The sequence below is a fragment of the Cricetulus griseus genome, chromosome 7 (genome assembly GCF_003668045.3).
Source record: "Cricetulus griseus strain 17A/GY chromosome 7, alternate assembly CriGri-PICRH-1.0, whole genome shotgun sequence".
Lineage (NCBI taxonomy): Eukaryota > Metazoa > Chordata > Mammalia > Rodentia > Cricetidae > Cricetulus > Cricetulus griseus.
The window spans coordinates 47,025,498-47,045,981 of record NC_048600.1 but is presented as its reverse complement, the minus strand read 5'-3'; the positions used below and the strand labels follow the sequence as shown (position 1 = coordinate 47,045,981).

At 38.9% G+C, this 20,484-nt stretch overlaps 1 protein-coding gene across 10 annotated transcripts in view; it reads left to right on the top strand.

Moving 5' to 3' along the window:
• The window catches only part of Crebrf (CREB3 regulatory factor), a 67,737-nt gene that overhangs the window by 44,631 nt on the left and 2,622 nt on the right, over nucleotides 1–20,484 (top strand). For 5 of the 10 annotated variants that reach the window (XM_027425173.2, XM_027425178.1, XM_027425179.2 and 2 more), the window contains 5 exons: nucleotides 1,008–1,202; nucleotides 3,147–3,336; nucleotides 5,577–5,650; nucleotides 6,475–6,597; nucleotides 13,654–19,087. In XM_027425173.2, the coding sequence (XP_027280974.1) occupies nucleotides 1,008–1,202; nucleotides 3,147–3,336; nucleotides 5,577–5,650; nucleotides 6,475–6,597; nucleotides 13,654–13,769 (698 nt within the window). In that variant the 3' untranslated portion in view covers nucleotides 13,770–19,087. Of the gene's footprint in view, nucleotides 1–1,007; nucleotides 1,203–3,146; nucleotides 3,337–5,576; nucleotides 5,651–6,474; nucleotides 6,598–11,765; nucleotides 12,429–13,653; nucleotides 19,088–20,484 lie in introns of those variants that run through there. The other 5 variants (XM_027425177.2, XM_027425176.2, XM_035447294.1 and 2 more) reach the window with 3 other exon arrangements.

The window sequence follows — 20,484 nt, the reverse complement described above, 5'->3', positions numbered from 1 at the left end:
TTTTCTGGAACTTCTCATTAGTAATGGAAATACACCCTTCAATGTATAAGCAGTGCTGAGTTCACTAAAAAAAAAATGACCTGGAATGGACCTGTACATGTATTTGCTAACCTGCCTGGGAACTGTCATTTTGTACTTTTTCAAAAGGAGTAGAATGAAAGGTAGAAGGAAGATCACTACTGCTTATGAAAGTAGGACACCACTATAGCAGTGTGCACAGCTCTTTGTGAACAGACATAAATATTAAAAGAAAGACATTTAGAAATCACAGTGTAGTATAAGTACTATCCTGTAATGGCACCGTTTTATTTACAGACTAGTTTCTATAACCAACTTCATGTAGATAAGACCTTACATAATTAATGCAGTGCATTTCTCTTGTACACATGGAATAAATGTACTTGAACTCTTCTAAGCCAGTTTTGTCTTACCCCAAGCCAACATGGTAAACTGGGATACTTTTTTCTGTAGTTGACAGCATCATTAAACTTTCCAAAAATTCAAAGTATATACATATTTGAGTATTTCAGTGGAAAGGTCGGTGTATATCACCATTGGTGGCATCTCTTCCAGGTTTTGTATTATCTGAACAGATTTATAGAGACATCCAGCATACTTGATTTGTAAAAAGCCAGACATCAGCGAATTCATGTCTCTATTGTGGTGCCTTGTACCATTTTTATTAGTTTCTTCCTATAATAGCACTTTGATTCCTACGATTGTATTTAATTGTCTTCTTAATCATGCAGTATCTCATGCTAACTTTCAAAAACCAAAGGGAAGCCCACATCAGATAACTGTGTAGTTTATGTTTATTAATTTCTGGATATTTATGAGTTTGAGATTTACATATTGGACTTTATAAACTTAATTCAGTGATTTTGACATGTTCGTGATGCTTCAGACAAAAGAAAATGTCTCAAGTTACAGACAGAAGGATCTTTTTGTTTGTTCTGAGAGACTTATTGAATGTATGGAGCTTGATAGTTGTGGACCTTTTTTTTAAGGCTATGAAAACGACTCTGTAGAGGACTTGAAGGAGATGACTTCCATATCTTCCCGGAAGAGAGGGAAAAGGAGATACTTCTGGGAGTACAGTGAGCAGCTTACACCATCACAACAAGAGAGGATTCTTAGGCCATCTGAATGGAACCGAGACACCTTGCCAAGTAACATGTATCAGAAAAATGGCTTACATCATGGTAAGTGAGGTTCAAAAATATTTAATGCCTATTTCTCTTTTTTAGGGAGTGGGGGTATTTTTTATTTGAATCTTTGAGATGGGGTCTTGGTATGTAGCCTAGACTGGCCTCTAACTCTCTGTCTAGACCAGTGTGGCCTTGACCTTTGAGTCCCTCTGCCTCATTCTTCCATATTCTAGCACTATAGATAAGTATATGTTACCATACCTGTCTGGTGTCACTGTAAACAGAGATAATGAACCATAATGCTCAGTGTGCTTGGGTTTTCAGCCCTTCACAGCCAACTGGAGAGAGAGCATCGAAGAGAGCTTTTTAGTCACAATTGCACCTTCCTACACATAGTTTCCATCAGTGTGGAGAGCCATCATTTCTGGCCCCCTCTTCCTCCACTTAACTCTAAGAAATGGGCAAAAGACTGCTGGTTCTTAATCTGTCAAAAAAGAAAAAAGAAAAAGCAACACATTGGGGAGGAAGCAGAAGACCTTCCTCATCACTCTCTTCCATTTTCATTCACCCCAGACTTAATTTAATGCGGAGATTGAATTGTGAAAGGTGATGGGGAGAAAAGCAGAGGGAAAAAAGGACACATGATTGAGGAAAAGGAGTGGAGAAGGAGAGTTTATAGGAATCTCTATTACTTGGATGAAACACCATGACCAAAAAGCAAGTTGGAGAGGAAGGGGTTACACTTCAGCATTGCTGTTGATCACTGAAAGAAGTCAGGACAAGAACTCAAACAGGTCAGGAACATGGAGGCAGGAGCTGATGCAGAGACCATGGAGGGAGCTGCTTATTGACTTGCTTCCCATGGCTTGCTCAGTCTGCTTTCTTATAGAACCCAAAACCACCAGACCAGGATGGCACCACCCACCAGGAGCTAGGCCCTCCCCCACTGATCACTAATTGAGTAAATGCCTTACAGCTGCATTTCATAGAGGCATTTCCTCAACAGAGGCTCTTTCCTCTCTAATGACTCTAGCCTGTGTCAAGTTGACACACAAAACCACCTTGTACAGTAGATCAGGACAGGAATTGTGAATACAGAAAGCTGTGATTAAATAGAATATCTTCTGTTGTTTTCACATTGCACAAAGCCAGTCTGCCGAAAAGGCAAAGAGGGAAGGTATGAATGAGCACAGCAAAGATTGCACACTCACGCCATAAACATCACTTGCTGAGCATTTCGGAAGACAAGAATTGCCCCCTAGTCTGTCTGTAACTCGGGCCTTGTTTTCCCAGTTCCAGATTTATACTCTACTACCTCTCAGCGAATTTTTATATTCAGACATTTTTTAAGAAACAGAAATAAAAATATAAAGTCCAGTAAATATTTCCGGAAGACTTGTGATGAGTCTTAGGAAAGCCATTGGGGTACTGTAATACTTTAGAGGAATGGGCTGGGACTGGGGTATGGTTCAGGGGTCATGCTTACCTAGTATGTATGAGGCCCTGGGGTTCTTTGGTTTGGGGCAAGTGGGAGATGGGGAGGAGAGAGGTGAGGGAGGGAGGGAACTGAAGAAGAGCTTTTAAACCAAGATGATTCCTTTTATTGTCTGACAACTTACTTATTCCCAGAATCACAACTTGTTTTACATAAACGCACCTGGATTTTTGTGTACAGTTGAACTGTTGTCCTTGATGTCAGATACTTAGTCCTACTCTGCAAAGAATTAGGACTCTGTTATCCTGGGGTTCAGACCTAGAAGATAGCAGAAGTGTTTAATCCAGGGCTTTGTGCACTAGCCACTTAATCTGCTATTCACTGAACTGTATCCCTATCATTTCTCTAGCAGCCCTTCTAAGTTAGGAAGTTAAACATTCTGTGTCTCCTTAAATGTGCCAGGGCATCTAAAATGAAAAGTGGTTGCTGGTGGTGGCTATAGAAATTGCATGTCTTGTTCACTAAAATGATGTAAATTAAAACTCCCTTCAAATGACCTGTAGGGAAATATGCAGTTAAGAAGTCACGGAGAACTGATGTGGAAGATCTGACTCCAAACCCTAAAAAGCTACTCCAGATTGGTAATGAATTACGAAAGCTGAATAAGGTGATTAGTGACCTGACTCCAGTCAGTGAGCTGCCCTTAACAGCCCGGCCAAGGTCAAGGAAAGAAAAAAACAAGCTGGCTTCCAGGTAAATTCTAATGATGCTCACCCATGCGAGTAGTCTGTAGTAGTAAGATTAGATCTTGAGATTTTTGTGGAAGAGGTGACTCTCAGAAATTAGTTACTAAGTAGTTCCTATATCGGGGTTTGTTGTTGTTTTAAGTGAAAATGGCATTTATGCTTTTAGGAAAAAGCATTGGGGGGTGAGGCAAACAGTCAGTGCATTGTATTACAGTGTAACTGAAAAGTCTTTAAAACTTGGGTTCCCTTTTTTGGTAAGTCAGGTTGACTAAAATACAGTTAACAGTAAAATTTATCCATTTTAGGTATGCTATTATGAGCTTGAGAGACATACCCAACCATATAACCACCAACATGCCCAAGATGAGATATATTAACATTTTCATCACCTTAGAAAACTATAAAAACAAGCCCTCACCCTAGGCCTTTCACAACCATTGGTCTATTTTATTTTATATGTATGAGTGTTTTGCCTGTATGTGTGTCCATACACCGCCTGGTGCACACAGAAGCTAGAAGAGGATGTTGGATCCAGAGACCATTGTGTGATACTCTGTGGATGCTGAGAATTGAAACCCAGGGACCTCTCTGTAAGAGCACCCGATGCTCTGAACTGCTGAGCCATCTCTCAAGACCCCATTGATCTTTCTTCTTTTTTTATTAATGTCTCATAGTGATCAGTCCTTTTCCAGAATGACGCATGGATGGAATATACTGTAGTAGTCTGAATCTATCTGTCTTTAATTTAATGTGATGCATTTGAGACCCATGATTCTGTCACATGGGCTACTGGTTTCTTTTATTACTGTATAGTCACTTTTTATAGGAATACTATAATTTATCTGCTTATCAGCTATGAAGGACCTTTGAGTTCCTTCCAATTTTTGGCATGTTTGAATAAAGCAACTGTAAACACTGACTTATAGATGTTTGTGTGGGTATGAGTTTACATTTCTTTGGATAAATGCCCAGGTCTATATGTTTATCTTTGTAAAACACACACACACACACACACACACACACACACACACACACACACACAACTATCAACCATGCTGTCTTCCAGAGTAGCTGAGAACTGTTGCTTCACATCTTCTACAACAGTTGGCATGTTGTCTGTTGTTGTTTGCTTATTTTTTTTACATTTTTATTTATTTATTTTTTATATTCCAATCCCAGTTCCCCCTCCTTCCTCTCCTCTCCCCCCCCCATTCCCCCTCCTATCATCTGCTCCACAGAGAGGGTAAGGCCTCCCCTAGGAAGTCTAGGTGTGTCCCATAATCTTGTTGAAGCAGGACCAATGCACCTCTCCACCCGCCACACCCCTTTGTATAGGCTGGGCAAGGTATCTCTCCATATAGAATGGGCTCCACTAAGTCAGTTTGTGCATTAGTGTTAGATCTTGGACCCACTGCCAGTTGCTTATTTTTTTAAGTTATTTAGTAAGTGTGTACATAACAGCTTTAGTTTTCGGATGTGTGCTTAATTTTTAAATGTTGATTTGGAAAAATGGTGATGTATGGTTTATATAATTCAATTCTTTGATAAACATCATTAAACAAGTGACTTAGAGTTAATATTAGAAACATTTAGGGGCTCAGCGATTAAGAACACTTGGCTTTTCCAGAGGACCTAAATTCTGTTCCCAGTACCCACATGGTGCTCACAACTGCCTGTAACTCCAGCTCCACGAGGATCCAATGACCTCTTCTGGCCTCTGCAGGCACCTGCATACCTATATGGCTTTATACTCAACACAGACATACATGTAAATAAAAATAAATCTTTTTTAAAAAAGGAAATGCCTTATGGTGCTAGTGAGATGGCTTCAGCAGGTAAAAGCATTTGCAGAACAAGCCTCATGAACCAGGTGCAGTCCCAGGATCCCACAGTAGAAGAAGAGAACCAACTTCTAAAACCTGTCCTCTCACCTGTACACATGGCTCTGTAGCATGTGCCTGAACACACACACACACACACACACACACACACACACACACACGTTCACATACATTCTCTAACTCTCTAACATGCATGCATATGCATGTACACGTGCACACACAAGCACAAACACACACATGAAGAAGAAAGAAAGAATTTCAAAAAAAGAAAAACGTTTGATAGCAAATCCTTTTGCTACTGTCATATTCTTTTTTTAAAAAATCATTTTTCTTATTTAAGGAAATATATTCTTAAAATATTTTCTTAAAAGGAAAAATGAACTAATAGTAGCTCTTTCTTCCACAGAGCTTGTAGGCTAAAGAAGAAAGCCCAGTATGAAGCTAATAAAGTGAAGTTATGGGGCCTCAACACTGAATATGGTAAATTCCAGTCTTCAGCTTCGCTCTTTCTCCTTGGTTTGCATGTTCTTCCTTCTGAGTGCTGCATACTGTTTGGCTCTCCTCTTTTGTTGTTTTCTTTAGTGGGGGAAGAGGGTGTGAGACAACACATCCCCAGCTGTCCTGGAACTCACAGAGATCCGCCTGTCTCTGCCTCCTGAGTGCTGGGATTAAAGGTGTGTGCCACCAATCCCCAGGTTGACTCTCCTCACTTGTATTTATCTATACAGAAAACCACATGCCCACTGTCAGTTCATTCTTGTCTATAAGAGTGGCCGTCTAGATATGTGGTCCCCTAGACAAATGACACTGTGGTTGACTGACTTTACTCTTTTCCTTCACTTGAGTTGTGTGGATAGTGTACATCTGTGTTTTCTTCTCTCTCTCTCTCTCTCTCTCTCTCTCTCTCTCTCTCTCTCTCTCTCTCTTGTTGGTGAGTATCTCAACTCTGTAGCCTTAACTAGCCTAGACCAGGTGCTATGTAGACCAGGCTAGCCACAAACTTACAGTAATCCTCCTGCTTCTGTTTCCTGAGTGTTGGGTTAAAGGTATGTATCATCGTATTCAACAGAATCCTTATTTTTGAAACTCCTCATACTCTGGGTTATTTTGTTGTTTTCTTTCTATTTTTTTCTTACATGGTTAGAAGTCCAACTCAGGGTTTTGTGCTAGTGAGGTGAGTGTTCAACCTGTGAGCTGTGTGCATAGCCCTTCCATTTTTAATTGAGTATAGTTTTTATTACATAATTAAAAGCAAATTCTCCCATGTTAGTGACATATTCTAAGTGTTTGGTTCTGTCTTCTAGACAATTTATTGTTTGTAATCAACTCCATCAAACAAGACATTGTAAACCGAGTTCAGAATCCAAGAGAAGAGAGAGGACCCAGCATGGGGCAGAAACTTGAAATCCTCATTAAAGACACACTCGGTAAGGAGAACATTATTAGATAACAACAGCTTACGCTGTGTGGTACCATAGTCTAATAGTTCTTTCATTTTAAGGAAACCCTGATGTTCTCAGTACTCTCCCCACTTCATTCCCCTCACTACCTCTTACTAGGGATTTGTCACCCTCAGTATTTTACAGGGTTCTAGCAAACTTGCATGTCTGGCTTCTCATTCCTGACCAGATTGTACACTGTGGAGAGGACAAGAAAGGCCAGGCTGGTTGGTGGCTTGTGAGAGGAATGGCTAAGATATAAAATTGAGATGCTACAGGGTTGCAGTAAGAGCAAATCACCATTGGATCATACTTCCTGAGGGCTGCACAGCATATTGCTGTTCCAAACATGCCACAGTAAAAGGCTGGTGTTCATCTGTATGTAGTATAATCAAAAACAGTCTCAGATGAAAAGCAGGTCCAAAAACAAGTGCTGTCCTAGAAAATCACTGCTGCTTGTGAAATTGTACAAACGAAGCAAAAAGGCAGTTTGCTTGACCTAAGTAGATGGACCATTTTATGTATTTTTTTAAAGAACTTCCAGTATTCTTTTTCTTTAAAAGCATCCCAGTTTTCATGTGTTAGTTTGAGGGAGAACTTAATATTATAAAATTGCTTTTTACCTTTTTGGTTTTTAATTTAAAAGCTTTTGCATGTCTGTAAATGTGTGTGCCATTACACTGGGCAGTTTGACCTGTTACAAAGTTCTTAGCAAGCATTTTCTTTCCTTGAATATCCTGAGGGTGTTTCTCCTCCTCTTGCATAAAATATTTTGGTTAAAGAGCTGATCCCTGAATTAGTATTTCTTGGTGGGTTGATTGTTACTCTTGCCTAGATACATGAGGCAGATCCTGCTCCCCTGTTTCTCTCAGCGTGTGCTTTGAGGTTTCTGTGTTATGTAGCTTTGCCCTGCTTCTCCTGGGGATGTTTGTGTGTCAGATTTGCCTTTCTCAATCTCTGTTCTTTGTCACTTCTTCTTGAACCTTTTTTTAATCTCATTTCTTTGTTTTTGTTTTGTTTTCACTTTCTGTTAGTACTCTTGTGTCATGTTATAGGATTGTGTGTGTGCTAGTGAGAGTGTGAGTATGTATTCTGGGCATGGAAGTCAGGGTCTCAAATACACTCAGCAAGACTACCACCCTTGAGCCATAGCCTCACCTCTTCTTGCTGCTTTTATTTTTATTTTTTAACTTAAGGAATTTTCCTTTTATTTTCTGTGTTCTGTGTTAACCAGATCAGAGGACAGCTTGGAGGAGTGGATCTCTCCTACCACGTGGGTCCTAGCAATCAAACTCAGGTTGTCAGACTCAGCAGCAAACACCTTACCCACTAAACCATCTTACCATCTCCCTTCGATTTTTTTAGGGTCTTTATATATAGTCCAGGCTGACCTCTAACTCAGGCAGTCCTCCCTTCTTCATGTCTTCTTTTGTTACTGATGTTTTTATAATTATCTATTGTATGGGTGTATCACATGCTATGACATGAGTGTGGAGGTCAGAGGACAACTTGCATGGTGTGGGTTCCATAGATGGAACTCAGGTTTTCAGTCTTGATGGCAAGTACCTTTATACACTGAGCCATCTTACTCTTCCTCTTTCATGTCTCATGACATTTCTTTACTTTCATTTCTTTTCTTTCAGTTGAGTTTATTTTGATTTAATAGTGGGTTATGTTATGACATTCATGATCCAGTCTTTAGGCATGCTTTCATTGTTTGCAGATATGATCTTATTCTCTCCCTTTTTTTCCGAGACAGAGTTTCTCTGTGTATCCCTGGATGTCCTAGAACTCACTTTGCAGACCAGGCTGGCCTCAAGCTCACAGAGATCTGCCTGCCTCTGCCTCTCAAGTGCTAAGATTAAAGGCATATACCACCACAGGCTTCTCTTTTCTTAGAACAACTCTTTTATGGTATTTTATGTGGGTATTGGAGTCCAGAGGGCATCTTCTGGTCTTGCTAGGTTCTTAGGTCCAGAACAGAAATGTGGACAAAAGAGAAATTAAGGATAAAGGCACTTCTGAGGATAAATGAAGTCTTTTATGGGTCATTTATGTAGTTTCCACTGTGTACCACATTTGCATGACATGAGTTTACTCTGTTCCTTATATATAGCCCTTGGGGGAGTAATGATGGTGGTGGCATTTCAATCTTTTTCTCTGGCATTGTTTTCTTTCCATATGCTAATCTTTTTTAAAGATTTGTTTATGTGTGTGTGTTTGCCTCTATGTATGTCTGTTTACCACATGTGTACCTGATGCCTTCAGAGGTCAGGCGAGGGCCTTGGGCCCCCAGAACTGGAGTTACAGATTGTTGTAAACTTTTTTGTGGTCTAGGACTTAAATCTGGATCCTCCAGAAGAGCAGCCAGTACTCTTAACTGATGAACCATCTCTCCAGCAGCTTATATACTAATCTTGGTGCCTGCTGTCTGTCCTAAGACAATGGGATTTTAAACTTGACACTGTTCTGTTGCTTTTTTTTTCCTGATTTTTTTTTTTTTACTTAAAAAAGTACAAACAACATACTAGGTTTTGTTAGGGCATTTTCAAACAAATTTGTTCTTGTTGATTCTCCTCCTCCCCTCTTTTTTCCCATTCCCCTTCTATTCACTACTCATGGCCACTTTTCCATTTTCATGTTATCTCCTGTTGTGGTCCCCATATCTTGACTCTTTTCCTCCTCTCAGTTCCATAGCCTGTACCTCCACTTACCCCCATTCCCATATATCCATGTAGACATGGCTTTGGCTTTCTGATTACCTTGTTTAACATAATGCTTAACAGATCCATTTTCCCATAATTTCACTTTTCTTAACAACTGGATAAATTTCATTGTATATATACACCACCTTTTCAGTGTCCATTTGGCTTGGTTCAGACTAGCTTTTCTAGTTTCATGGAAGCCTCCCTATTCAGTTAATGGCAGCTTGCTTTCTATAGTTTCTTATGCTGTTTTGTCTGGTTCATCTTGTTCTTTCAGACATTTTCTACATTTCTTGTCAGTTTCATTTCCAGTCCTAGTACCAGTGCTTCTTGCTACTATCAGCTACTTGACAGAGTTCTGAATGAGCTATTTTTTAATTGTCTTTGCATCTTTCTTTTATTTAATGATTACTGCTTGATTGAATAAAATCCCCCCTAGGTGTAGGCTTCACCTACACATCTTGTTGACCTCCTGTGCTTTCCATGAAATTACCTGTTAACTACTTTAGATTTTATGTTCTCAAGTTCATTGGTTCCTTTTGGTTTGTCTCAGAAACTCTGTTGATGCTGATGCCATGTATGTCTTACAGATCTGGGTGGCTTGTTCACCCCCTCTTGAATGTTAGGGATACAGAAGAATCCAGATCTCACGGAGATACCTTCTTGCTTGTTTCCTTGGGCTGGTTATTTTAAGAAACAGGATTTCTACTGAGTGTGGTGCTCCATGCCCATAATTCCAGCATTTGGGAGGCTGAGGCAGAAAAAGCCCAATTTTGAACTAGCTAGAGCTTCATAAGGAGGCCTCTTCTCAAAGAAAGAACAAAAAAGTTAACAGAGGTGTCCCCACTGGTGACTTCTAACTCCTGAGCTAACATGATCCTCTTTTCTCAATGTCCTGAGTAGCTCAGCTTTTCAGGGGTTAGACTTTTGTGGAGTTTGTTTTATTTTGTTCTTTTGAGACAGGATCTTGGTATGTAGCCACGGAGGGCTGAGATTTCAGGTATGCTACATGCCTGGCTACTTGTTATTTTATATAGAGAAATGGAAACAAATCTCTGCTACTACAAATGTAGAGGTCATAATTACTTGAGTTCATTTGTTCAAGACCATCCTGCCCAAATACAAGGGAAACTCTTTAAAAAATTAAGATAAGAACCTGGAGGTGGTAGCACAAGCCTTTAATCCCAGCACTTGGGAGGCAGAGGCAGGCAGATCTCTGTGAGTTCAAGACCAGCCTGGTTTACAGAGCTAGTTCCAGGACAGCCTCCAAAGCTACACAGAGAATCTCTGTCTTGGAAAAACAAAACAAAAAAAAATTAAAATAAGTAAATAAACAATTGTCTTACAGTTATCAGCCCAGAGTCTCTATCAGGTTAGATGCATTTGGGGTTTCTTTCTATTAATTACTTTGTTATTGGTTCCTTGTAATAATTGTTATTAGTTGTTATTTGTTATTATTCTTTATATTAATTAATGCTTTGCTTAGAACACTTGGAGAAGCTGTCTGGCTAATGACATTTTCTTCTGGAATCTTGTACCTCTATTATGGAAAACTACATTGCAGCCCCTTCTGAGTCAGTTTGATCATTTATATAGTCCTAGAAAATTCTGCTTCCTGCAGAACCTTAAATTTACTAAATGTGAGCAAAAGTAGTAGTCTGCTCATGGTAGGTACTTTGTTTTCATTCATATGTGTATATGTGGGTGTGGGTGTGCCTATGTGTGTTGTGTTGTTATTTCTTGGATCAGTTGCACACACACACACACACACACACACACACACCCATCCACCACCCACCCACCCACCCCCTGGGCATTTTTCCTGGAGAGACATTTTTTCTGTTCATGCTAGATGGTCATCAGTAATAGAACAAAGTAATGATTTCCCACAAGTCCATTTTGATGAACCAATCAGTTTATTTGGCTTAGAGAGGATGAGTTAGGGGTTGCTTGCAGGAACGTTGATTACCTCTAGATAGCTGTTTTCATTACAGAATCCCACCCCATCATGGTGTTTACCTCCTGGAAGCTGCATCATAGAGGCAGGTGAAGGCAAGATGATCAGAAGTTCAAGGTCATCCTTAGCAACATTGAGAGTTCAGAGCCCCCTGTACTACACAAGACCCTGTCTCAAACAAGAGTAAAATAAAATTCCTCCAGAGATAGGAAGTACTTTGGTTTATTACTAGTATTATTATTTGTTGAGATTTTCTTAACTGCCGAATAGATTATTACAATTTGATATTTTGTGGGCATCTGAAAGATGTGATTTCTGCTCTCTGTCAAGATTCCCAAGTAATGTTTTGTTGACTGGTGTTCTTAATCAGATTACCTTTCTCTGTTTATGTTGTCTTCCTCTTTGCCTGTGGGTCAATATATTCTGAATAAAACTGAGAAAGGCTCTCACAAATGTGTTTTGAGTTTCACCTCCTATTTTGTTTTTGCTTTTAGATGCTGAATGTTTGAATGGGAGTTAGTACTGCTAGATCTTCATTTTCATTTAGGATTTGAATCCTACAGTGGAAGAGTAGAAAGAAATACTACAGTGTGTGCCTGTATTTCATTGACCTCATTCCACCAATGGCTGATATTTTACTCTATTTGTTTTATTTCTGCTCATGTGTACGTGTGTATTTGGGGGGATATTTGGAGCTAACTTGTAAGTATTCCTATTTCATCATGTCTCTCTTTTGAGACAGAGACTCTTCACATATCCCTGGCTGTCCTGGAACTTGCTATGTAAACCAGGCTGGCTTCTGACTCATAGGTGCTGGAATTAAATGTGTGCACTACTACATCCAGCAAGTATGTCTTCTTAGCCACAGTACCAGCAGTATGTCTAGATGTATGAGCACTGCTGTGATCTCCAATATGTACCCCAAGCTTACATACCCATGCCTGCTCAGTTATGCCTTTTATGTCATGTGTATGGGTGTGCATGTGTTCTGTTTGAGTGATTTGTTGGATTTGATTATATCTCTTTTGTCTCTATTTTCTTTTTAAATGAAAATTCTAAGTAATTGCTTCTCTTATAAGTGTCCCAACATTTGGATTTATCTATTTCTTCATGTAAGGTGAAGTAAGCTGTGTGTGTGTGTGTGTGTGTGTGTGTGTGTGTGTGTGTGTGTGTGTGTGTGTGTGTGTGTGTGTGTGTGTGTTTAGGTGCACACATGCACATTGCACATGCATATGTTGTGGAGGTCTATGTGGAGGCCAGAGGTCTACTTCAGGTATCTTTCCTCAGGAGCCATCCACCTTGTTTTTTTCTCACTGTGGTCTGGTTTCAAGGATTGGGTTAAGCTGGATGGCCAGCAAGCCCCAGGGATCCTCCTGTCTCCACTTCTGTAGATCTGGGATATACAAAGATATGTGACTAAGCCCAACTTTTTACATGGTTGCAGTTGTGCAGTAAGTGATTCACTGGTTGATCCCAAGATAGAACTAAATTTCTGGCAAGAATTTACATATCTGTCCCATTCCATTAGGCAAGAGCATGGTGTGTGTTTGTCCTATTAGTTGTCATCTGAGTTTGACTAAATAGTTAAGGTAGCATTGATATCTTTATAATTTGTTATATGATTTCATAATCAGTGATTAAATCAGTGTTTTTGATTTCCACTCCCCTTTTCTTTTTCTTGTGTGTGTTTCCAGTCACCCATTTCACCCTCAGACAAGGTCCCATTATGTAGCCCAGGCTAGCCTCAAACTTACGATCTTCCTGTGTTAGTCATTCAAGTTATGGGATTGCCAGCCTGTGTCACCATTCCTCATTTCATTTTCCTTAATACTTAAAAACATCTTATGCCTGTTTAAGGACTAACATTACTTTCCTGACAATCCAGGATGAATAAGGATGAGGAAGTCAGCATACTTGTGCTGTTCCTAGTTTCTCTCCCTCTAGTATTCTACCTTTTCTTATTCACTCATTTTTATTTAAAATAAATAAAATGGAATTTAAATTATATGTGATAATTATTATTAGACATACTTTTGTACTTATAGTTGTATTTGTGTGTATATCCACCACAGAACACAGCGAGGTCCAAACAGTTGAAGGACACAGGAAGCAAACTCGTAGACTTAGGAAACAGTGCCTGCCAGTGGGCCTTGGGTTCCTTTGGGTATTGCTGTGTGTTAATCTACCACTTTAAAATGCTTCATGACTTTTGTTGTGGGTCTCCTTAGAAGACGAAGTCAACCATGTAGGATGGTTTTCTGGGCTGCAGCAGCAAGTAGTGGAGCACTTGGTTGGGGCCAGAATCAGTGTTTCAGATTTCTTTCCTGTCCTTTATGTCCTCTCCATATTTGTATCTTAAAGTGTGCCTTTTATTCTCTTCAGGTCTCCCAGTTGCTGGGCAAACCTCAGAATTTGTTAACCAAGTGTTAGGGAAGACTGCTGAAGGCAACCCCACTGGAGGCCTTGTAGGACTAAGGATACCGGCATCAAAAGTATAATCAGCTTCATTGGACCACTGGTCAGAAATGTCTGTTTTTGTCACGTTATTCATTGTAAATTTTCATTCTGTTTTGCATGTCAATTAGCATTATGTAAACATTTATAATTAGGTTACATTGTTTTAAGAACTTGTAGCATAAGTGAAGCATGATCCAAAATACTTGATTATTGCATTTTCAGAGCATAAACCAGTGACCCTGCTGCTGGCATTAGAAAGGAAGCGCACATGCTAAGTATATGTGAGGTACAGATTGTAAACATCTGTTAAAACAAAACATTTTGGAGGAGTGAATGTATTAGTATAATGCTAAGTATTAAGGCGGGTTTATGCTCTGAACCACACAGAAATACCGAGGAAGCATTTTTTTTCTGAGTCCATTTAGAATGTTTTTAGAATGACTGCTTTTTTGTTCTAATTTTTCACAGCCATTAATCTCACTTGTTCATGGCACACCTAGCACTGATGTGTGTACCATGTTTAGATGTTTATTTTTAGAGCTCAATATGATATATATATAAATATATATATATATAATTGTCTGTGCAAGTAAGAAAAAAAGCATATTCTTTGTGCCTTGTATTTTGGGGAAATTCTAAAACTGGTAATATTTTGTATGATGAAAACCCTAATGAGGAAAAACAAGATATATATATATATATATAGATGAGAAAATTATGGGGTTTAAATGTCTTTTTGTTCCAACACTTTTTCAAAATTTTTGAATGTATATAGGACTATGTTGAAATGTAGATATATGCCACAGAGTCTGTGTATTGTATAAAAAAAAACAAAACAAAACAAAAAACAAAAAAAGATGGCTCTAGAAAACTCCTATTTCGGTACTTGACCGGAAGAAAATACTTGCACATTATTGCGATTGTTTTATTTTTTCTACCAAAGACAAATGCAACTGGTATGGCAGACTGCCAGTCTAAGTAAAGTTTTGCACAGCTTACATGATACTGTATGAATGTATGAAACAAAAAAGAGAAAAAATTTAAAGGTCAGGGTTAGGGATCTTACTCAACTGTGAATCTTATTTCTGTTTGGGTCCAATTATCTACAGAAGGAGCATCCATACATACAAATATTATTTTGCTGTTCCTCTAGTTTGCTTCCATAGTAGATAAGTTGGTGGCCATTTAGGTGTCTTTTATTTCTGCACTTATTGTAGGAAATTTTAATATATTTCATATTAGTAAGCTATTGATAAAATAGTTTTTGACTTTGAAAATTAAAATTTATTTAGCTTATTGTAGTATACTTCCACCAAACAACCAAAATACAGATTATTTTTATTGTATTATGTATATATATATAAAGAAAAAAGCTAAAAATATCTAATACTTTAGTTGCCACTTTTCCAATTGATGTATTATTGTGCATGTACTATTTTCAAAGATCAACACAAGCTTAAAACAAATTTATAAATTTTTATATTTTTGTACAGGTATTTTCTTCAAACTTACATGTGACTTATCCTCTGTAGTTTCTAGAATTGAGAAACATGAACACGTTTAGTTTTTAGGTGCTCTTCTTTGCTCACGTAAGCGGCCGTATTAGTCAGTGTTTAACTGTGCTCAAGCTTTACCTCTTGATGAGAAACTCCTATGTCAAGACAGCGTTATAACCTTCCACAGGTTCTACCATCTGTCTTTCTGGATGGTTTTATCTCAAATCTTGTATTTGGAACTATGAAAATTGATGGCTTAAAAAGTAAAAGCAAGCATATCTAGAAGAAAAACCTGAAATTTCAGACATAGTTGCTGTTTCTCCATTACCCAGTGATAGAACTAAACTGGTTGTCCTTGGTCCTCACAGTAGTTTCTTTTCCTTTCTCTCCCTCCTCCCCATGTATAAACTATAGCACATGAAGGTTCAATTCTAGAACACAGTAACAATCCAAAAATGTGTCTTTCTTGCCTCTCTGACATCATGGAACATAAGAAACCAAGAATTGTCTTGACATGTTAGCTGAGCTGTGACAAGGTTCCTGTATGTTTGGTGGAAATGTACCTGTTAGTGCACTCACCCTAACAGACAATGAGCTCACATCTCATAGTTAATAGAATTCAGGTTTTTACTTTTTATGTGGGAGAAAGCAAAGCATAGGTTCTCAAATGGAAGTATATGTTGTTTTGACAGTGTATATTTGGTAAACTGAAAGTTCCAGAATATGGCAGTTTTGCAGTCAAGTAAACATCACTTCATGATAGCGATTCAGTTGGTGAAGTTTATAAAATTGCCCCTTTATAGCTGCCCTGTTATAAATTCTGGTTTTTTGATACCCTTTTCTTGTCTGCAAACCAGAATTTTACTTTTTTTTGGTCTTGCATTTCAAAAGACTTTGAATCTGTTTAGTAGATTCCATACCTGTGCATTTCAGTGTTTTATATGTACTACTTAAGTTAAATGGTTGAAAAGCCTTTAAATAGTTGAGCTTTTTAATGTTGACACTTTATTTTGTACCTATTTATATATATATATGTATGTATATCTTAGAAAAGCACTTTGTTATAAAATTGCATTTTATATGATTCCTGCCATTTGCTGCTAAACCTGGGCTGGTCAGAACGCTGCAGCGATACTTGATCTAAATAAAAACCTGGCAGTAAAATGTAGAGTGCAAGTTAAATCCTCTTGCTGTTTAAGATGACATAGGCAAGCTGTGCAGCTTTACATTTTAACCAGGGGACTCTGTGGCATTTAAAACCGTCTAGAAATGGTTGTACTTTTAATGCCAGTAATGATCTGCTTCCTCCATTGTTGTTAAAATACCTACACCTAGTGTATCACAGACAGTTCTCACAAATACATAAAAACCCCAGCAGTTGTACATGTCCTGTTTTTTAAAATTGTGGTATGTATTTTGGGTGGAAATCATTAGAGTGAGAGCTGTCTAAAGGTTTTCTGTGTTCATACATGGTATACAGATAGCTCATGAAGTCCAGAACCTTCCCAAGTGAAGGCATTGTGAATTCTCCTCAGATAAACCCATTGTTCCAAAAGCAACCATAAACTGACTCTAGTACTACTACAGTAAAAAAGTAACAATGAACCTTCTGCTTCCTGGTTTCAGATACACTGGATTCTTTAGTCTGTGCCCACATGAGAGCACGCTGCTGGGCTGCTCCTGTTAAGGTTGTGTGTGAGTTTTTCTGTCAGTGTGGTTGCTTGCTGTGCTGTACCATGTATGGGTTCTTGTCCTTTCCACGTCCGTCATGAGAGACTTGGGTGTGGCTTGATCTTGTGCCTTACTTGTACACTTAAATGAAACATCTTCATTCCCTCCTGCTTCCTAAACCTTAACTTTGTCCTTTTTGTAAGAGAATCAGAACTATTCCAGAAGCATCATGAAGGATTTCAGATGGGCATGGTTCCATAGTTCCCTCTCTTTGTAGTTATTATATACTTGTATGAGAGACAATTTTGAATGATCTTTGAGTAATCTTACTACATCCCTTCTCTGGCTTTTGTGAAGTTGTCATGCATCTCTCTGATGTTTGACTTCATTTGCTTCTTAGCAAGTCTGCATTACAGAAAGGTGCATTCATCTGCTTGAAAGTGACTATTTTGTTTTCCAGAACTTTTTAGGAGAAGAGTACCCATTTTTGTTTTTTTTTGTTTTTTTGTTTTTTTTTTTTACAACAGATGACAAGTCTCTTTAAAAGAAACAGAAGTACAGTACTTTTTAAATACAATGCTATTGGTATGAATTTCTCTTTTATATATAGTATTCATACAATTATCTGATGTTTGCCTTCATTAATAAAGCTGTTAGTTTATTCACCAAAATGTCAAAAATGGATGTGCTTTTCTTTATCCCATACATTTAAATAGTATTTTAGCTGCTAAGATTTAGTTAACTTCCTAAGAAATGAATTCAAGTTGCCTTCAGCAAGAATTAACAAAACTCATGTTCCCTTTCTTTATATAGTCTTCCTAAAATTCTGTTCAACTGCTTTCTAATTAATTATGTGACAGAATGTTAGCATCTCTCCAAATCTTGAAACTTGAATTTTGAGAATGCATTGAATTTCAGTGTTAATGGAAAAGGTCTCAACTATGTTTCTAGTGGAGTCTTGTGGAATACCATTTCCCATGGAACTGCGACCACTTGCACAACTTTGCACAGAACTGCAGTCTTGTTCTTCCCTGGATCGTGACAAATGAGTCTCATACAGTGCCGTAATACTTGTGGATTCTTTTGTGATCTTTGTCCTCTTAATAAGGGCATTATGAGAAGTTAACTTCATGGCTTTTGTTTTTGTCTCTCTCTCTTTTTTTTTTCTTTTTTTTTTAGTATTTCAAACACAGTGGGATGTAACAATGAATGTCAGATGTAGGGATGGTGGTTTCGTTTTAAGGAATAAGGGTGTTGGGGGAATGTGATGAAAATGTACTACTGAGAGTTACACACTTCCATAGGCAAGTGGGATTATGTGTTGAAACATAGTCCCATTCTTAGTAAACTAAAATAGAAATGACACCTAGGAACTGCACTATGCCAAATTGCCATTTTGTTTTGAAGAGACTTTTGGGGGTGGTATCAAGGTAACAGAACCTCACAGCTACTTCCAGATAGTATTTTGGAGTTGAAGACTCAGAGGCTAGTGAAGAGCACCCAGATTTATGTCTCTATGTGCCAAGTGGGAACCGGGCTTGCCTCTTCCATAACAGTGTAAACACCTGGTGTAGTTGACTCAGTTCCGGGTGCCATGAGTGGGACTGATTCTGTGTCTTGCCCTTTGCCTTTGCCCTTTGTTTTTTCCAGAACTAAATAACAAAACTGTGTATGTGTACTGTATCGGCCTTTCCACCACATGTTTTACGACACTGTACTCCACTGCCTGCTATTGTCTTCTTGCCATAGAGTCTGTCCCATAGCATAGCATTTGTGGTTCAGTGACTCCGGAGCTGCCAACACAGAAGGGCAAGAATTCAAAGTGTTTGTTCTATGGTTTGGCAGCCTCTTCAAATAGTTGTGCTTAGGATCCTGTCTGTGATATGATCATAAATACTCCATAGTTTTGTTTATTCCCCACCCCCAGCTGGAGCTGTGACACTTTATTGGATTCAGTCTTGTCTCTTGTCTAGAAAGCATTGTATCTTGTTCACGCATGAGCTGTTTAAAAATGACTCAACGTTGGTTAATAGTCGTGCAGTTCTCCTTTCAGGAGAAGGCCATACACAGGTTGCTTTGTTTTCTGTCACCCTCTAACCTGTCTCAGCACTTGTAGTCAGACACAGAATCATCAGTGTATGCAGCACCCTTTGTAATTTAAAATAAAAAATATGAAAAGAAAAGGTTTTGAATCGTTTGCCTCATATTTTGTCTTTTCTCCTTTCTGTTGCCTGCAACACAGCAGCCATCCATTCCTCAGTACAAACTGTCCCTAAGAAGTCTCCAGCTGCACAGAGCAGGGGAGCCAACTGTGCTGCCTCTTGGGGTGTACAGAGAGCTAAGGGTTATTGACACTGTAGCTGGGCTTTTAGTATTTCAGTGAAATTTAGCTATACCATAAAATTATTTGATAGAAATATTTGCTTTCTTTGTAAACAATAGTTTATATTTAATTTGTCCTTTGATAATTTGGACAGGGAATTTCTTCAAGGAAAACAAAATAATCAAAACACTTTTCAGGCTAGGGGAGCTGTGTGCCTAAGGCCTATACCAGGGGGACCTGACCAGGTGAAAGTGGCATAGGAGTGGATGTTCTTCAGCAGAAAGCATCTGTTGAGAACCTACTTTTTCAGGACATGTGAATAGGTTCTGGGTTACAGAGTGATTGAAGAGACTGCTACAAAAATCAGTCCACCAAGGGGAGTGGCATGTGGGCAGGATGGCAGAAAACACAAGAAAAGCTGAAGGTATGACATCCTGCAGGCAATGTTAAAGAAGGCATGAAAGCTGGAGAGGATGCAGGTTTGTTAAAAGTACCAGGCAAGCACGAGGATCTTAGTTCAATCCCCAGCACTCAGATGGACAGCAGGGTGTGGTGTGGACACTTAACATCCAGCCAGGGAGACAAAGGTAGATAGATCCCTGGGGCCTACAGCCCAGCATGGCCTACTTGGAAACTGAGAGACCCCATTTCCTGAAAAGGACAGCACCTAAGGAATGACAGCTGAAGGTGACTTGACTTCTTTTCCCCTGTATTTGAGTAAAAAAAAAAAAAAAAAAAAAAAAGCGAAATAGATGTGATTTCCGATTGGCTGATTGTTGTTCACGATTTACCTCTCCCAGTGTTGGGAACTCTGAGGAGCCAGGGGAACTGGGTCAGAGCAGTCCTTAGGGAACTAAGTCTTCCATGATATCATCAGTGAGATACATCAACTGGCAAATTCTTAAGCTATAGTGCAATGGAGGATTTGAAAGAAAAATATTAAGTGGGACGTGCTGCCCTTATTCAGCCAGAAGACTGAGAATTAAAAGGTAGTAGATGTTCTTAGCTGTGGAGGTTCCACCCCCCCCCAAGCCTTCTAGCCATTCTGTTTAAGAGTACTCGGCTACTAATATCAGGTCCAGTGAAGCTGATAGCCTTGTCCTTCCACAGAAGAGTCCAACAGCGCTCAGATGTAGGTACTAGCCCTACATCCAGCCCATGGTAATAAAGGTTCAGTTCACACTCGAGTCTGCTTGATGCTCTCTGAGGACAATTCCTGCTCATTTCAAATGAGCCAGGCCAAATCATGAGCAATATTTAGTAGAA